Source organism: Hipposideros armiger, unplaced genomic scaffold, assembly GCF_001890085.2.
Source record: "Hipposideros armiger isolate ML-2016 unplaced genomic scaffold, ASM189008v1 scaffold_14, whole genome shotgun sequence".
NCBI lineage: Eukaryota > Metazoa > Chordata > Mammalia > Chiroptera > Hipposideridae > Hipposideros > Hipposideros armiger.
This window is the reverse complement of record NW_017731364.1, coordinates 2,514,789-2,533,755: the sequence shown is the minus strand read 5'-3', so window position 1 is coordinate 2,533,755 and position 18,967 is coordinate 2,514,789. Positions and strand designations below refer to the sequence as shown.

At 43.0% G+C, this 18,967-nt stretch overlaps 1 protein-coding gene across 1 annotated transcript; it reads left to right on the top strand.

Moving 5' to 3' along the window:
• Positions 1-3,363: 3,363 nt before the first annotated feature.
• LOC109396358 (transmembrane epididymal protein 1-like) lies at positions 3,364-4,650 on the top strand. The gene has a single exon (XM_019668107.1). The coding sequence runs from the start codon at positions 3,421-3,423 to the stop codon at positions 4,309-4,311; it is 891 nt and encodes a 296-aa protein (XP_019523652.1). The 5' UTR covers positions 3,364-3,420; the 3' UTR covers positions 4,312-4,650.
• The last annotated feature ends 14,317 nt before the right edge of the window (positions 4,651-18,967 follow it).

The following is an 18,967-nucleotide window of genomic DNA, read 5'->3' as shown; positions in this document are numbered from 1 at the left end:
TTGGGGTGGTGGTCCTACCTTCGGGACCCACTGGGGTGGCAATCACCCCTATGGCTCTGCTGGGTAGGATGCCACCCCACAGTTCTGGGTGGCCCCACCCCCAAGTCTCCAGGTGACCACTGTCTGGCCTGTTGAAACCAAGGCAATAGTCCCTGCCTTTTGAAACCAGTTCTGATGATCTCTGAATTGTCATCAGGACCATCTTCCCTTGTCTTGAGAATAGCACACACACGTTCATAGCCAAATAGTTCTATGGTCTAGTGTTGTAGGATCTAAGAAATCCAACAGCCTTCCCTCATTTCATCGTGGTTCTGTCTTCTTCTGTTCAGACTGGTAGTGCTTCTGATGAGGTGGCTGATAACATCCTGTGGTTCATACCTATACTAATCTCCTTATCAAAGGGCTGTTGGGCCACACCCTTATCTTTTCAGAACAAGTTATTTTTTTGCAACATGGACAGACTGAGAGTTTTCCAAATCTTTAAGTTCTGGTTCTTTTCTGCTTAACAATTGCTTCTTCAATTTATTTCTCTTTCTCTCTCTTACTCTCTCTCTCTCTCTCTCTCTCTCTCTCTCTCTCTCTCTCTCTCTCTCTCCTTTTTTTTTTTTTTGTACGTTACTACAAGCAGCCAGGAGACACCAAGCCTTTCCTTCAACACTTTACTTAGAAATCTTCTCAGCTGAACACGTAATTTCATCTCTCACAAGTTCTACCTTCCATAAAAGAATCACCTTTTCTCCACCGTCTAATAACATGTTCCTCATTCCCATCTGAGACCCCATCAGAATAGCCTTTATAGCAGTGGGTCTCAACCTTCCTAATGCTGTGACCCTTTAATACAGTTCCTCATGTTGTGGTGACCCCCAACCATAAAATTATTTTCGTTGCTACTCTATAACTGTAATTTTGCTACTGTTATGAATTGCAATGTAAATATCTGATATGCAGGATGTATTTTCATTGTTACAAATTGAACATAATTAAAGCATAGTGATTAATCACAAAAACAATATGTAATTATATATTGTGAAATATTTATTTCTAATTACAAATAAATGAAATTTTGTCTTGAAGCATGGAGACGGATAGAGGAGCGGTGTCTCGGCTCCTAAGACCATCGAAAATATGTGTTTTCCGATGGTCTTAGGCAACCCCTATGAAAGGGTCATTCGACCCCCAAAGGGGTCGCGACCCACAGGTTGAGAACTGCTGCTTTATAGTCATATTTCTATTAACATTTTGTTCATGATTACTTATGTATTCTCTAAGAAGATGGAAGGCTTCTCTATAGCTTTTTTCTTTCTGAGCTATCACCTGGATCACCTTTAAATATCCCTTCACAGAAATCTTGACTTTTTATAGTATGTACCTCAAAACTCTCCCAGCCTCTACCCATTACCCAGTTCCAAAGCTGCTTCCACATTTTTAGGTATTTTTTTTTTTAATTTAGCTGAGCCATCCTGCCACCTGTTGGCAGCTCACGGCTGCTCAGCTCGGGCTGACTCGAACCACTGTTGCTCAGAGCTCAAACTCTTGAGCCAGCTCTTAACCAACTGAGCCACTCAGCCGGCCCTTTAGGTATTTCTTACAACAGCACCCCACCTCACAGTATCCAAATTCTGTCTTAGTCATCTTGGTCTGCTCTAACAAAATATCATAGCCTGGGGGGCTTAAACTACTAATATTCACTTCTCACAGTTTTATACGCTGGAAGTCTGAGATGAGGGTGCCACATGATTGGGTTCCAATATGAGCCCTCTTCCTGGCTTGCAGACAGCTACTTTCTTGCCGTGTGTTCACATGGTCTTTCCTCGCTATACACATGCACATGGAGAGAGCCACTAGACAGAAGATAAGTAAAGAAACAGAGCACTTGAACAACACAATAAACTAACTACATCAAACAAACATGTATGAATACTCTACCCAACAACAATGGAATACACATTCTTCTGAGACAATCATTCTCTCTTCCTCCTTTTGGGCACTAATCCCATCATGAGGGTCCCACTATCACGACCTCATCTAAACCTAATCATTTCCCACCTCCAAATATCATCACATGGGGGGTTAGAGCATTCAACATATGACTATGCGGGGGGGGGGGGGGGGGACGACACAAACTTTCAGTCCAAAACAGGTATCATAAAGATTTTATTATGATTCATTTTGCTTACAAGTGAGATTTACTATCTTGAATTTCATAGGTTTATTAAGCATTTATCGTTGTTCTTAGATGAATAGCCATTTTATGTTCTTTATCCAGTTTCCTACTGAGGTGTTCATTTTTAACTTTTTGATTTGTAAGAGCTCTTTATATTTTAAGGAGACTCATATTTTGTTACATATGGAGTAAAATTCTGTTTTTCTTTTGAAATTTATTTTAACAGTAATTTAATATATAAATAAATTATTAATTGTGATACTTAATTTCTATTAATAAACAACTTTAAACATTTTAAATATAATTAAGTTTTTCACCTTTTTTCTTTATGATTCAAGCTTTGGTGTCATTCATAGAAATATCTATACAACTTTAGCATCACAGGAATTTAGCACTAACAATTGATAAATGTTAGTAATAACAATAGTAAAATCACTAATGATCATTACCATTTATTGAGTATTTGCTATGTATCAGAGCCTCTACATACAATATTCTATTTAGTCATCACAACAGACCTGTGAAATAATTATTGTTCCCATTCTAAAGATCAGGAAACTGAGGCTCAAGAACACAAAGTAACTTGCCCATAGTCATGTGACTTGTTGAGTGTTGGAACTGAGAGTCAGTCATTTTGCTTTGCACAAACTGTGGACTTTATAAACAGATGAATAGACTTGGACCCTTTCCTGGCTCTGCTGTGCTGGCTGCTAAGTAAGTGTGTTACCTGTGTGCATCCCTTCACCCCTCTGAGCCTTGATGTCACCTGTAAAATTTGCTTAACAATAACTCCCTCATAGAGTTGTTGAGGGATTTAAATGAAACAAAAAATGCAATGCGAGTGGCACCAAGAGACAGTCATAAAAGAGTCGGCCACCACCCCATTTTGTTGGAGCAACTTAACTCTTTTCCTCCTGTCTCTTTGTTGAGGGGTGAGGTAGAAGGGAGGTGAGAAAAAGGGTAAACCAGTGCAGTGCCTGCCGTGAGGTGCAGAGGTGGCAATCTCAGGCCTAGACAACCTACGTGAGGAGCAGAGTGAGGTGAAGTGACACATCACTAGACAAGATCCACTTGGGAGTGGCTCAGGGACTTCCAGCACAGAGGTATGCCTTTCTGCGTGTGGGAGGCTGGGGTGGGGCTGGAACAGGGAGCTCTCCACCACTCAAAAGCAGTCACTCTTGCTTGTGAGGAGAGCCCCATAAGGTTGCCGCTCACCTGCCAGCTCTTGCCCTGTTGGCCTGACACGCACGGAGACCATGGGTAGCCTCAAGGGACACCTGCTACCAGCGATGTTCTTCCTCGTCTTCTCACTCTACTACGCAGTGCTGGTATCCTTGGCCCTGCTACGGGGACAGAGGTTCCTCAGGCCTCCTCTGCCCCCAAGGGAGAAGCGAGGACACAGGTGGTGGCAGCGGATACCTATGGAAGGGGTAGTGAAGATCGTCGCCTGCCTGATGGGCATTATTCCCGAATTCTTCTACCCCCTAGGAGTCAACCGGATGAAGGTGATAGACTGGGAGGACCCTCAGCGGCCGTTCTTATTCCAGAACAACTGGCAGCATATCACCATGTACAGTTTCTTCCTGCTCAGTGGCATGGTGGACATCGTGAGCCGGTCGTGCCAGGCACAGCAGAATATCAAGCTGGAGCGAGCAGCCGAGGCGCTGGCCTTCTGTGTGCTGGCGCTGCTGATGGCAGCACACATTGAGAACAAGAGTGCCCTGGAGATCCGCGTGCACATCCTGTTCATAGTGCCCACCTTCCTGGTCGGCCTGGTACTCACCATCGAGGTCTGGGTGCCTGACCAGCCCCAACTCTGGGTGCTCAAGACCTGGATGGGGCTGGTGCTCAGCAACTGGCTGCTGCAGCTCTGCCTGATAATGTACATTCCTCCCTCCGGGCAGCCCTGGAGAGCAGAAAGTCCTGTGGACCTTGCCTTTCTCACCATCTTCTTCTGCTGGCACCTGGGCTTAGCGGCTGCCATGCTGGCCGCTGTCTATGGCATCTGCAGCCTATGGCATCACCACTGCTCCTCCGGGATAGGGGCCTCAGGTGCCAAGTACCAGCCATGCCCCACAGACTACAGCAGTGAAGAGCTCGAGAAACTCGGGACAGGAGCCGAGCTGCAGGGTGGTGTTAAGGTTTAGAATCTGTCTTTGTGCTAGCCTTTTATGAATGTTTTGAGGGTGGCCATTGTGTGCATAATATGGCAACGTCCTGGCATCTACAATGTGGCTTTTCATCACAGGAGTCATCTTCATTGTTTGTAAACTTTCCAGCTCATAGAATCACTTCTATCACTCTGTTCTCTCCAGGTCTGTCTCTTTCCTGTCTCACTATGTTCTTGGTTCCTGGACATGAACTTCCATGAAGTGAGAACAAGGAGTGGTGCTTTTTTCTGATAGCTTTTGGGACTCAAGAGAAGGAAATGAAATGAGGACATTGAGGGAGATGAAGTGTTGCTGGGGACTCAGGTAGGGTTCTATCCATTTGAGGCAAGGCTGGCTGAGAGAGAGAGAGAGAGAGAGAGAACCTACATCCTGAAGTGCTTAAATGTGTGAAAGAGGAGCTCCATTTTTGCATAATGGTAAGAGCTTCTGTGTTCTTCATTTCTCTCTGTGTTTTACTCATACTAAGTATAGAAAGATGAAGAAATTGTTTTGTGTTTATTTTTTAATCTAAACTAAATGAGGCTACTTCTGCCTTCTGAGGGGGTAAGGGATGAGGGGAAAGAGATGGCAATCAGTTTAGCAGAGGCTTGAGTCTGGGGAAAAGGAAGCAAGGGAGGAATTCCCGAAAGTGGTTGTAAGAAACAAGGGTTCTATTTATATGATTTTAAGTTGTTTGTTTTTTTGCTGTGATCTAAAACAACTCCATTGTTCCAACTCTTTCAGTAAAGTATATATGATACACATATATGCGTCTTGTGTGAATAATTCTGGAGCAAGATCAGACCCCAATCCGATTTCAGTTGATGGGGAGCAGAGGGGAAGGAACTGCCATGAAATGTGGGGTGCAAATAAGCCCAGTGGTTCTGAACATGCAGAAACTCAGAGCTGAGAAGGACACTGAGAATGTCAGTTCCCCGGCACTTGCAGAAAATGTCATCCGTTATTGAGCTTCTCCCAGAATGAGGAGAGGAGGTGCTAATAAATTCATACACTCAGTGAAATACATGAAAGCAAAATATACAAAATACTTACCCCTGGGTACAATTGGAAAGCCACTGCTTTGAATAGCATGAGTCTGCTTCTGTGAGATAGATAAACCCAGCATTTGGAAGTCTGAAGAGACAGGAAGAAGGGCAGAGATGCTGGTCATCGATGTGGCAAAAGGACCATTGAGAAAAGTGCCCACTCGTGAAGCCAGCTGCAATCACACCACCTCCCCTACAGTCAGGAATGCTGTCCTCGGAGGCGGAAAATCTTCAGGAAGCATAAAAAGACAATTGCATTTGCAGGATGAAAGACAAGACAGGCTGCACGTTGTCATCTGAAATATCAAGGGACACTCCCTAAAGAAACAGTGTGCAAGATAGTGAAAAATAGGCCCCAAAACTCTGAGACAAGGGGTTAAGGCAGAAAACAGGGCACGGGAAGGGGTGGAAGTGGGGCAAAAACCTGTCAACTCCCACTGGCAGTGCTTAGAGGGGAGGGACACTCTGGATCTAGAGGCCAGCCCCAGCTTTCCTTCCCAGCGAAGCAGGAACCAACCTCAGGAGAAGCCAACACCCTTTTTTCTGTCCCTGCCCTAAAAAGCCCAGAAGCACAGCCAGATTTACCCTGAAGCTAATAAAACATAAGCTTCAGCGCCCTTCACTTTACATCTCCCTTCCAAAGTCCTGGGTGGGGCCATAGCGAGGTGTTCATATGACCACATATCATTGAAAAACTACAAATGATAGATATTTCTGTATTCTTTTTTCTAAATAGGGACCTACAAATTGTATAAACTTAAGATTCCACAAAACCTGGCTGTGCCCCCACCTTGAAGCTTAAGACATATTCACTTTCAGGATGATAAACTCATCTCTTAGCCTGGTAGTGGTACATTCTTTATTCAAGGATAATGTTAAGGCTCTTCCTTCTTCAACTTGGAAACAAGAAGCTTCAAATGCTAATGATGCCACACTCACTGGTTGAGAACCACTTGCTAAAGTATAATAACTTCTTAGACAACAACCGTAAATGAATGTTATCAGATGCTGAGCCTGATTTAATTAGAAGGAATTAGAGGTACAGAAGGCTGTTGGCTAGGAGGTGGGGTGGGAAGTAATTTAGAGGTGGTTCCTGTTTATCTTCATTTGTGCTGTGCAGGTGAGTTTTTGTCCTGCATATCTGGCCTTTTCCCAGCGCATTGGTCAGGGTTCTCCAGAGAAACAGAACCAATAGGATGTGAATAGACAGATAGAAATTTTAAGGGATTGGCTCATGAGATCGTGAGAGTCGGCAAGCCCAAAATCTGCAGGGCAGGCCAGCAGGCTGGAGAGCCAGGGAAGAGCAGATGTTGCTATTGTGAGTCTGGAGGCAGAGTTCCTTCTTCCTCAAGGCACCTCAGTCTTTTCTTTTAAAGCCTTCAACTGATTGGATGAGGCTCACCCACATTATGGAGAGTAATCTGCTTTACTCAAAGTTTACTGATTTAAATGTTAATCACATCTAAAAAAAATATCCTCACAGCAACATCTAGGCTGGTGTTTGACCAAACAATTGGTACCATGGCCTAGCCAAGTTGACACATAAAATTAACCATCATACTCAGCATATCATAACATGCCACTTAAACATGACTTACGTCAACTGTGTTTGTCGTGATTTTTGGAGACCTTCCAAAATTATTACAGTAACTTCATTTTAAAGAAACTTCACCACTATTGGGTTCTGATTGCACTGTAATTATGACTATGAGGTCTGACAAGTTTGAGAACTTGTTGCAATGATGTTGCTAACCTTTTTTGATATCAGAGGGATTATTCATTATAAATTTGTACCAACTGGACAAACAGTTAACCAAGTTTACTATTTGAAAGTGCTGAAAAGGCTGCATAAAAAAGTTAGATGACGTGAACTTTTCGCCAACAATTTGTGGCTCTCACATCACAACAACGCACCAGCTCACAAGCACTGTCTATGGGGGAGTTTTTAGTCAGTGAACAAATAACTGTATTGCAACATCCTCCTTACTCACCTGATCTCGCCCCAAATGACTTCTTTCTTTACCCAAAGATAAAGGAAACATTGAAAGGAAGACATTTTGATGACATTCAGGACATCAAGGGTAATACGATGACAGCTCTGATGGCCATCCCAGAAAAAAAGTTCTAAAATTGCTTTGAAGAGTAGACAAGGCGCTGGCATCAGTGCATAACTTCCCAAGGGGAGTACTTTGAAGATGACCGTAGTAATATTCAGCAATGAGGTATGTAGCACTTTTTCTAGGATGAATTCGTGAACTTAATTGTCTGACCTTGTACATAATGTAATGTGAACTTCTTCCCTTCCCTGTTCCCTCTAGAAAGAGACAGATAGAATGATGTGTGTATAGGTAGATGACACTTACTTTTAAAGATTAAAAAATAATGTTTAGAGGATTTTTGGGGGGGAGGGAGGATTATTCATGTTATATATCTTAACATTCTCAGACATCTTAGGAAACACCAAAAAGTAATTTAAAGTATTTTGAAATCTACCATAATGCCCTTACCCAGAATTAATTACATCTTGGGAGGATTAAAAGGGTAGGATGTTATTTAAATCAGAATAGATGATGGTGTTTATCTATCAGAGATATTCCTTTCCTGGTGATGATGACTGATGTGCCTGATGTTTAAGGCGTGTGTGACTAAAGAGGTTTGGCGGTGAAGGTCACTGAAGATGAAGAAATTCAGAACTGGGAGTCTAGCGTCATGGGCAGCAACTGAGCAAAGATAATGACATGCCCAGGAAGATGGCAATCTTGCCTGGAAGAGAACCCCAGAACCCCTGTCCTTAGTGAATTTGGATGGAGAGTAGTGTGGGGCACTTAAGGCATCAAGGAGGGCCAGAAGACGGAAAATGTGGGTGAGCTTCGAAGGAGGAAGTGATCAAGGTTAAGCAGAAATGGTAATAACTACCCCACAGAACTATGGTGAGAAATAAATGAGGTACTGCATATATAACACTAAATACAAAGTATGGTACACTAGATGCTAATAAATATAGTTCGAGACACAGAATATACAAATGGGCAATGGCCCGACCATATATAAAAATAAAACTCTGACTCACAATCTATAGCAACCAGTCCAGGAAACCAACCCATTATCTACAGTAACCAACCCAAGAATCCAAACAATAACCTCTGTAACAACTGACCCCAAATGGGCAGAACTTGATGAATAACTAATAGCTTCCCTAATTTTTGTCCATGCTTCCAACTTAGAACCGACCAGGGAAAGCCAACTATGTACCCCTAACCAATCACATGGGATACTCCACTTCTAGTTAGCCAGCCTACAGCTTCCCCATGCCAACAGCCTCCAATCAGGGCATCCCTGAAGCCTTCCCTTTTTTCCACTATGAAGCTTTCCCACTCCTCTGCCTGCCTTTGAGTCTTTGCCAAAAAGCAAATGATAGTGGCTGACTCCTTTGCTGTATAGCAAGCTCTGAATAGATAGCTTTTGTTTGTTCACCTTTAGTTTGTCTTCATTTATGCCCACCTGTTCAATTTTTTCATTTATTCATTTAATATTTATTGAGCATCTACTATATGCCAGACTCCATGCTAGGCCTTGAGAACAATGAAGTGATCCAGGTGCCAGGGTCCCTGCCTTCAAGCTGATTGTGACTCAGGGGGCAAAGAAACATAAGTAAACAACAAGCTAAGTGCAGTCTGAAAAGGGCCATGATGAGAGGCAGCTAAGCCAGGCTTGGGGTCAGGGAATGTTTCCTAGAAAAGTGATGGCTCTGTTACCAAACTCAAGGGGTTCGCTGCTTGGGGTGTTCTATTCAAGAATAAGACGTGGTTGCCGTTAGGTAGTTTTATTTACTTGCAGCAAGTAAAAGAGACAGGATTCACACCCAAAGCTCTGTCTCCCAGAAGGGAGCCTTAGCCATTGCTTATATACACTATTTGGTTAGTTGCATGTTGATTTCTTCTTTGTAGTTGGTTAAACTTATCCTGTTGGGTTCTGGTGAAGCTCATCAGGTTACAGCTGCCTCTGAAAATTGTTAACACTTAGCAAGAATAGCATTTAGTAAGAGCCACCCAGACCTTGAAACCCTTGTCCTAGTTAATATCTCCACGGGGACCTGAAGAATCAATGGCCAGGGAAGAGGGGTGGGGGAAATATTCGGGAGAGGAAAGGGCCGAGGGAAAGTCCCTAGGTCATAGCATAAACACTGAAGGAAGTGAACAAAATAGGATGGCTGGACCTCGGTGTTTGAGCCTGGAGTGGTGAGCCATGAAAGTGGAAAGGCAGACAAGGGTCACATTCCTACTAGGCTACGTGAAGGAATTTGGTCTTTATCCTGAAATCAACTGTAATGATCAGATTTCCATTTTGGAAACATCACTCAGGCTCAGTGTGGAGTGAGGCCTGGAGGAGGACAAATCTGAAAGAAGGGAGATCAGTTAGGAGACTAACAGGTGATGGTAGCTGGATGAGAATAAAAGTGTATGGATTGGAATGCTGATTTAGTGGTTCCAATAGAATGGCATGGTTGGAGATCAGTAGAGCGAAGGAAGGGTGAAGAAGCCGAAGCTTGGACAGCTGAGGAGGAAAGTAAATGCAATCACAGGGAAAATGAAAATCAGTACAGACCACTGGAGGAGAAGAGATGGATTCTGGGTGGAAGATAGGGAGTTTGGAATGCTCTAGAAGTAGGTGGCTGTACAAGTCTGGAGCTCAAGAGAAAGGGATGGGTCCAGAGGGAGATCTGGGAGTCATAAATGGTCATGTGGGGATGAGTTCCCCCAAGGAGAGGATCTAGGGAAGAGGGCTTGGAACAGAACTCTGGGAGGCACCATATCTAACTGGGAAAAGGAAGAGAGGTACTTATAAGGCAGACCTCTAACGAAAGAGCAGCCAGGGAGGTAGGAGGAAAACCAGGAAGCCGCTGTAACAAAGATACAAAATATTGCTGTTGTTCCAAAACAGGGAGTAGCCGACAAAGACACAAAGCCTTGTTTCTCATTCCTGATTCCTCCTTCCTTTCCTTCCCCTCCCAAAGAAAGACACCTCCAGGACAATGGAGAACATTTCTTCTCCCGAGACTAGTGGAACTGGTCCTGCATTGCCCCATAGTGTTGCCCAAGCTGCGTCAACAAAGTGCTTTGCTGGTGTTGGTCACGAAGTAAAGCTGGATGATAAAAGAATAGGAAGAAAATAATATGCTGAAGACAAAGGCTTCCCCCTTTTTCAGCTAAGGGTTTTACTAATGTCTTGGTAAACTGGGACTGGATGTTAATCTGAGGACCACAGTGAGCATTATCCTAGTTTGATGCATGCACATAGTTAGCTATTCATCAACCCTGGTTATTGAGTGCCTACCATGTAGCAGATGGAAACAAAAATCAAATTTCTTCTCTCTTCACTAGCCTCTAAGTACAAAATGGACTACAGGAAGGCTAATGATCTGTATTTCAAGATCCTCCAACCCCTTAAAGCCTCATCCAGGTATCCCTCCAGGGCCCCACAGGTCTCTCTCTCTCTCTTCTTTTTCCCTCTTTATCTCTCTCTCTTTCCCTCTCCCTTTCTCCTCATCCTCCTTCTCTCTCCCCCCCCCTCCTCCCCTTTCTCTCCCTCCCCTTCCCCTCTTTCTCCTCCTCCTCCCCCTCCACGCTCTCTTTCACCCCCCACCCCCTACTACCTACAGCTCTGGGCCTCCTTCTGGCTTCCAGGTGAAGCCAGAGATTACCCATCTCTCCTCCTCACCGCCTATGCTGTCCTTAGTAACGAGGTCACTTCCTTCTCCACTTCACAATTCTTTGCAGACACTGAGCAGAGGCCGGGCTCGCCCTGCAGAGCGTCCTTCTCCCTGACCCAGACGTGCAGGCACACACACCGGCCCTCAGTTCCCTAACATCCCCTGGCAGCCCCTCTCTCCAGGGCCGCCGATTCCAGGAACACTCTGGAGAGACTGGGTGTGCTCTCCCTGAGGCATCCTCACTGGCGCGAATCAACCCACCCCAGTCGGTGTCTTGGAGCACGTAAACTGGGAGACAGAGGTGGGGCAGGAACTTGACTTTCCCTCTTTTTGTACTTCTGATTGTGTTACCATGTAAAGAGAGAGTACGGGTCATACGCTTGATCTTTTTAAGTGTAATCTAAATAAAAAGGTTGGCAAGGGCACAGAGCTAGCTGGCAAACTGGGAGGGATGCAAGCTCAGTACTGCCACCCTGGCGTTACAGGGTCTCTGGCCTGAGGATGCCCGGAGTGCCAGGGCCCCCACGTCCCTAAGCTCGTCCGTCTCCTCTCCCAGGGGCCGGTGCGGAGGTCGTGAACTCAGCCCAGAGCCCACCTCTGCCCCGGCAAGGGACTGCAGGGGCGCGGCTGCGCGTGTGCTGAGAAGCCCGAGCGAGATTTTCCCAAGCCTGCGCCCAGCAGAGGAGCGCTCTCCTCCCCGGATGTCTGACTTCACCGCACCTTCTGTTAGCGTCCTCGCCCTGGAGGCCCTGCCTCTCGGCCTGGGAGAGAGCCCTAAGTAATCTAAACCACCTCCTCCCACACATTATTATTTTTTTTACATGTAAGATGTTTAATCAAACCTAGTATCAAATCAGATAGATAGTTTTGTATCCTAATGTTTCTCCCACTATCCTATTTGCATATATACAAGTCATCACGTATCTTTCAAAAGCATGCCTTTTATAGCTACATAACACTTTATCAAATGTGTGTACCATAATGTCTCTAGTCGTCATGTAATAACAATTGGCATTTCAGGTGTTTCCAGTTTTCACAGGTATAGTATAAATAATGGTCTTTCTTTAGAATCGATGATGAATAAAACAATTACTAGATTTCTCCCACACACTATTAGAAGCAAAACTTCTTGACAAAATTGCTCTCCAGCATGCAGGAAGGGAACCAGCAAGCGGTAAAGTATCTGGTGCAGGGAAGGTATGGGCGGCAAAGTATCTGGTGCAGGGAGGGTATGGGCGGCAAAGTATGTTGGTACAGGGAGGGAATGGGACGAAGAGCTATGCCATTGGGAAACACAATGCCTACATAAGCAGCAACATTTTTTTTTCATTCATGAAACATCATTTATCTTAATTATCGGGACTTCTCAGAATTTCCTAAGTGCCCTCTCCCTTTTTTTAGCAGCTAAGTTTTGAAAAGTAAGAAAGACTGGCAGTTTCATTCCAGGAGATCATAAAAACACTTCGGCCCTTTTGTTTAACTGGCAGCATTGTTGAGATGCCAGATACAGTGACCACCAGTCAGTCAGAAAAAAAAGCACACACATCTGAAAGGCAAATGATAGGGATACATGACTGTCCTCAATGGGAATAACAAGGGTTAGAGTCCCAACAATAGTGTACAATATGTCCAATTAACAGGAAAGCGTGAAACAATAGCAAAAGGGATCAAAAGCAGAGCAGGGGAGGACAAGATGGACTCCAAGCAGGCCCTTGCCAGTCACTTTTCTCAAGCAGCAAAGCAAAACAGTTTGCTCAGTATTTCGTTTGAGGATTTTGCTTTGTTTTGTTTTTTGTAATTTGACACTACCTGCTCATTTAAATGGCATCTTGTGCAAGGCCTACAGTCACATGCAGGATTTATATGCGGACAAAAGAAAACACCATGATTTACCTGTGCATAGCGTCAAGTTCACAAAATTTCTATCAATGGTCCTACCAAACTCACGCTCTTTTTATAACAAATGCTTTGCAAAGCCTATTTACTATCTTGAAATAAAATTCATAGATAATATAATCTCCCTGTATACATAGTTGCACAAACTATATGTAGATACACATAGATATCATTATATATCTGTTGATGCTTCCCAGCCAAGATGTCAGAAACACACTTGTTGTTGAAGGAGTTATATTTATCCCTCATTGCAAGGAGGGAGAACACATGCCACGGGGAAACGTGGTAGAAAGGACTTAGAGGATTTAGGTTGGTGTTAGGTGACTTTCAGGAGGCTTCACAGAAGCAGTGCTTTGCTTTGGATTAGATGCTGTCAAGAAGTAGGAGTTGTTCTGTAATTGAGTATTTTAATGTCATCCAGAAATAAGGCCGACTAGAGCCAGGCTAAAGCTATCGTAAAGGAGCAGCAGTCACTTAGATGAGCCAAGATAGGGAGATGTTTAGTCATTTCTGTGGTTTGAACCATGTTCCTGTTTTGTCTGTGTTCAGACATGATTACAGAGTGCTCTTGTTTTTATCTGGACCCATCAAGGGCACAGAGTGGCCTTGCCTGGTAAATAGTGTTCTGTGAAATTGCTTATTTGCAATTGGAGAACACGATGCCAAGCGCTCAGGTGTCAGGGGCTGTTTTTCCCTTTCTCGTGAATAAATAAAAAGGATGGATAAAAATGATCAATAATAAAATGATATACATTTCCATGTGTAAATGCTCCTGTATAACAATACTACAATACATAATAGAGTCAGATGTTTCTACCTCTTTTTATGAGTCACTTTGGATTTAAAAGAAAGAATATTGGAAGTGTTTCCTTACAATAAATACAGAAGAATGAAAGAGAGAGGTTCCAGTTAGCACTGGAATTAAAATTCATGTTAGGATATATAATAATACACAAGGCTCATTTGTATATGGTAACATGAAGAAGAGATAACCTTAATGGAAACAGGAATAACATGTTAAGCAAATTATATGCTGTCAAAGAAGAAAATATAAGAAAGAACAATATTCTGAGAACAGCATTGTTCTGAAACTAATAACAAATAATAATATTGAATGTAAAAAAAAAAAAAGAACAGCATTGGCCTTATTTCTAAGAGTAGTGAGAAAAGAATTCCTTCTACATGACATGAAACAAGGTAGTGATGAAATAACTCAGAGATCTTATCTCCTGTCTTAAAATTTCAATACTCAGGGCGGCCGGTTAGTTCAGGTGGTTAGAGTGTAGTGCTCTTAACACCAAGGTTGCTGATTCAATCCCCACATGGGCCACGGAGCTGCGCCCTCCACAACTAGATTGAAACAACTACTTGACTTGGGGCTGATGGGTCCTGGAAAAACACACTGTTCCCCAATAAAAGTATTTTAAAAAATCAGTATCTATTAAAAAATTTTTTTTTCAATACTCATTCAATGCATGCATTCTAGTACTTAAAAAGACCTATACAATAAACTGCAAGACAATGCATATTTTAATATAATGGGATTCGCTTTGGGCCCCTGACCAGCCCTGGTTCCCAAACCTGCGTCAAACTGAGATGGCTAGAAGGATAATAACATTTACCCTACAGGGTGGGTGCTATGATTAGAGACATTGTTTTGGACATGCATGGTTCATGGTGCTCTAAACACTAGCCACTGTCATCATTTTTGGCCTGTGCATGCACACACGCACACACATGCACACGTACACACACTAAAAAAACAGATGGAGAGAGAGGATGTGTGTTGCTTAGGCCCCCGTAATTGCATGGAAGGTACATAATTGCATGTGTGTGGTCAGATTTGTAGAACTCCAAGCAATGCTGTTGCAAGCTTTAGACAGTGTAGGCTGGTAATGGGGGAATCATGGGGGTTAGACATCATTGAATTGGGACTTACTCTGTTGGGGATATGGATAGTTGTGTCCAACACGCTTCAATACATTTATCTTTGTGCCTTTTTTGATAGTACAGACCTCCTGGAAAATGGTTTTTTTTTAATTAACATCGCAAAAATGAAACCCTACATTTTACATGATTCAGTTTTGGACCCCACTAGTTTTATTGAGCCCTGGGGTTATTTTGTTTCGTCAGGTGGTGGAGAATAGAGGCTGGATTGGAAGAGAATACAAGAAGTCTTAGAGAAGTTAGGCCTTCAAAGGCAGACCACATGGGAAGTATGGAAGTAACAGTGAAAATCCTGAAAAACAGCAAGGAATCCAAAATAAATAAAATAACACACAATGGTCACAAAATGTTTTTCTTTGCATTGTGCTAAACATCTGGTGCTAATTTTTTTTTTAATGGCCTACAAACCTTTTAAATGGCCAGCAAATTATAGCTGAGGCTCAACCCATGGTGCATACAGTGACATTGGAAAAGGGAATTCTTTTTTCTATGAAATCGTTCTTAAGGGCTTCAAATACTGTCAACGCTTTTGTACCCATTGTCAGTGATTTTGAAAATAAATGTCCACTGTGGCTTTTTTCATTCCTTAACCTTATCCATGTGAACAGAGAGCTCCCTTGTCCCACAGGGGGCTCTGTAGTGACAATTTGCTTGCCTGATCTCATTACACAGCCAATACTCAACAATTTTCACCACCTCATTGATTTTTCTTAGAACAGTATCATCAGAATTCAGCAGAATAAAAAAATCATTTCAGTGGCCTTCTTTCTGTCATTGTTCTAATAACCTATCGTTCATCGGCAGTTTTTACTACAATGTGTTGTCTACCCTATTTTGCAAGCATTTGTACTATTTTGAAAGAAAACAACAACTTGACCTTCTATTCAAAGATGTCTTGTAACATTCGGTGAAAATCCTAGTTTTCAAACTTTTCCTTTAAATCTCGTAAATGTGATATGCTGTCAACTTTATAAATGTGTTTCTTTGTAAAATCTTCACTTTATCTTGATGGAGTGACTGTTTAGTTAAAAGAACTGCAGAATTGGCATGTTGGCAACTAGCCACATGTGAGCAGACATAAAACCAAATTTTCAATGTTGAAATGAATATTGTTTACTCTTCTCTGCATTTGTCATTTTGTCATACAGGCTAAATCGGTATATTTCTATGTAAATATAGAATCACTGTGAAGATGACAGTTAAAATGCAGAGGAATATAGTGACTCAAATCATACAAGAGAATTGCGATCAGTGACTTTTCAGAATAGTGAACTCTTAGCAAAGTGTTCAATAAAACACAGTACAATCTTTGCTTTATGTAGTCTAGTTGTTGCTTCCTAGGAAATTTGGTACTTACTAACCTTGCCAAAAAAATAACAACTTCATGTTCATTTGTAAAACGGAATTACAGTAGTCCCTTCCCCTTATCCTTGGTATTGCTTTCCTCAGTTTCAGTTACCCACAGTCAATATTAAATGGAAAATTCCAGAAATAATTCATAAGTTTTAAATGACACGCCATTTTGAGTAGCAGGATGAAATCTCAAGTCATCCCACTCTATCTGCTGGGGACGCGAATCAAACCTTTGTCCAGTGTATCTACACCATATACACTAACCTCCCGCTAGTCACTTAGTTATTTTGAGTTGTACTTGAGATCTCAGATATAATTATAAGGCCCTTGAAAGATCCCCAGTCATTAGTCTTGCGGGGGGGGGGGGGGGGGAGGGTGGAGAGAGAGGCATCACATTCACATATCTTTTACTGTAGAATATTGTTGTAATTGTTCTATTTTTTTAGTAGTTGTTGATGCTAATCTCTTACTGTGACTAACATTATCATAGGTACATATGTATAGGAAAAAACATAGTACATATAGGGTTCAGTACTATCTGTGGTTTCAGGCATCCACTGGAGGTCTTGGAACATATCCCCCACTATCTGTAGCGGGGACTAGCTAAGGGGGGACTACCGTAGTTCTGGGCTCAAATAATGACAAGCAATTTTTTCACCTACATAATTCTAGGGTCAGTTAGATTCTAAAATTGGATCATTATAGACAAATTTTTCACTTGTATTTGAAAATCCTGATGGACACAAGAGAAATCTTTTGTTGTGCCAGGCCCCCTTTTTCACTATGCGAAAAAAAAAAAAATTCCAAAACATTCCTGGGAGCAGCATTGCCATGCAGAGAACCATTAATTTTTATGAAGTTACAATCACACATCTGTAGTTTACAATGTAAGTTACACCTGATTAAATAAAAATATAGTCATGCAAACATGATCAGGCCTGTTTTAAAACCTTTATGAGGCTCAGGCCCTTACTTTGGAGGCCCTCCCTTAATTATATCAAGCATATTAAAATGCACCCTCATCGTATAGTAAATAGACTAATAGCCAAACCTGCTACGTGCCAGGCACCATTCTAAGTATTTTACAACATGCTCTGAAGTAGATGATATTATTATTTCTATTTTACAGATGAGGAACAGGCACAAAGAGATTCAGTGACTTACCCAAAACCACACAGCTAGTAAGTGGTGGAACCAAAATACAAAGCTAGGCACTCTGGTGCTGATATACTATAGCCTGCATAACTCTTGTAGAGCTTATATTTAAGAACAAGTTAAGATATTATTTATGAGTGAGTTAGGTTGTGGAGGACTTAACCTTTATCGATTTCAGTTGTGGAGTTATTGTTTTATATTTTGAGCCAGTCATTTAATTTGAGGTCTCAACCATTATTGTATGGCCCTCGAAAGGCCCCCAAACCTCTAGTACCAAGGCTGCACTGCCTGAAACTTACATCACCTTCCATGCAATCAGGGAGATGCACGTAGGCGCTCACCTTCTCTCTCCTGTTTGTGTGTGTGTGTGTGTGTGTGTGTGAGTGTGTGTGAACAATGACCATGGTTAGCTTCTAGAACACTGTGACCCATGCAATCTCTAATAGTACCCACCCTGTAGGATCAAGTGTTATTATCTCAATTTATAGATGAGGAAACTGGTGTCAGAAGGCTTAAGTGATTGCTCAATGTTACACATAGCCTGGTCCTTATGGCTCTGAAGCTTCTGCCCCTCCCCACCCGCCACTCCACCTCGACTCAGTTTTGGCCCCTTGGGGCTTTCCTGTCTCTTTGCCTAACACTCTTTCCCCAGCAATGGAACCTCAGCAGGTTTTCAATTGTCTTACCACCCAGTTCCCATCAGCGAGAGATTGCAGCTGCTGGTTCTTTCCCTACAGCCACTGTCATCCCATTCCAGAGCCAGATTAAGCCCTCAGACTCTGATTAGAGCACAGACAATGGCAGAGGTTGTTCTGGATGGGAAACTCCAGAGGATAGTTTTCTCAGTGCCAGCCCTTCCTGCTCTTCTTTGCCTGGGCACTAAAGTCACCCATCACTACCCCTGACCATACTATCTTCTTAGAGACCCCTCCCCGACAACCCTGAAGGCCATGACTGAAACAAGTTACCCATCATGCTTGTTGCCTAGACCCCAGAGAACCCAAAGTGTGTGTGTGTGTGTGTTTGTGTGTGTGAGCGAAGCGGATGTTTATCAACTGGTTCCCCTCTCTTAAGACTGAGACAGACTCCACAGGCCCTTCACCTGGAGGTCTCAGAGAATGAGGCCGAAACAGCCAAATTTGATTGGGCATGTGGTAAAGTAGAGAAAGGTGAGAGAAGGAAGGGAGTGAAGGCCCAGAGAAGCAAACAAGAGAGGCGTTTTAGAAACAGAGACAGGGAGCACGCATGCGTACAAAACAAGAGAAAGAAACTTGGTCACTGGCTTTCCAGTCCCCAAATCCTCCTGAGGCCTCCTACCTTTCCTATCCTTAGGCTTTCTGAAATCTGTCAGTCTCCTTCCGATAAATTCCTTTCTTGAAACCAAGGTTTCCTGCATCACCTGCTGAGCCCCTCTGAAGCCCTAGGTGTTGAATCCCTGGACAGAACAAAAAGGACCAGCTCAGGGCCGGCCGAGTGGCGCGATGGTTAAGACCTGGCTTGGGATGCCAAAGGACCCCGGTTTGGATCCCACATATGAGGGCGAATG

What these genes read in the sequence shown, in the direction of transcription:
- LOC109396358 (XM_019668107.1), top strand. Translation starts at nt 3,421, where the DNA reads ATGGGTAGCCTCAAGGGACACCTGCTACCAGCGATGTTCTTCCTCGTC.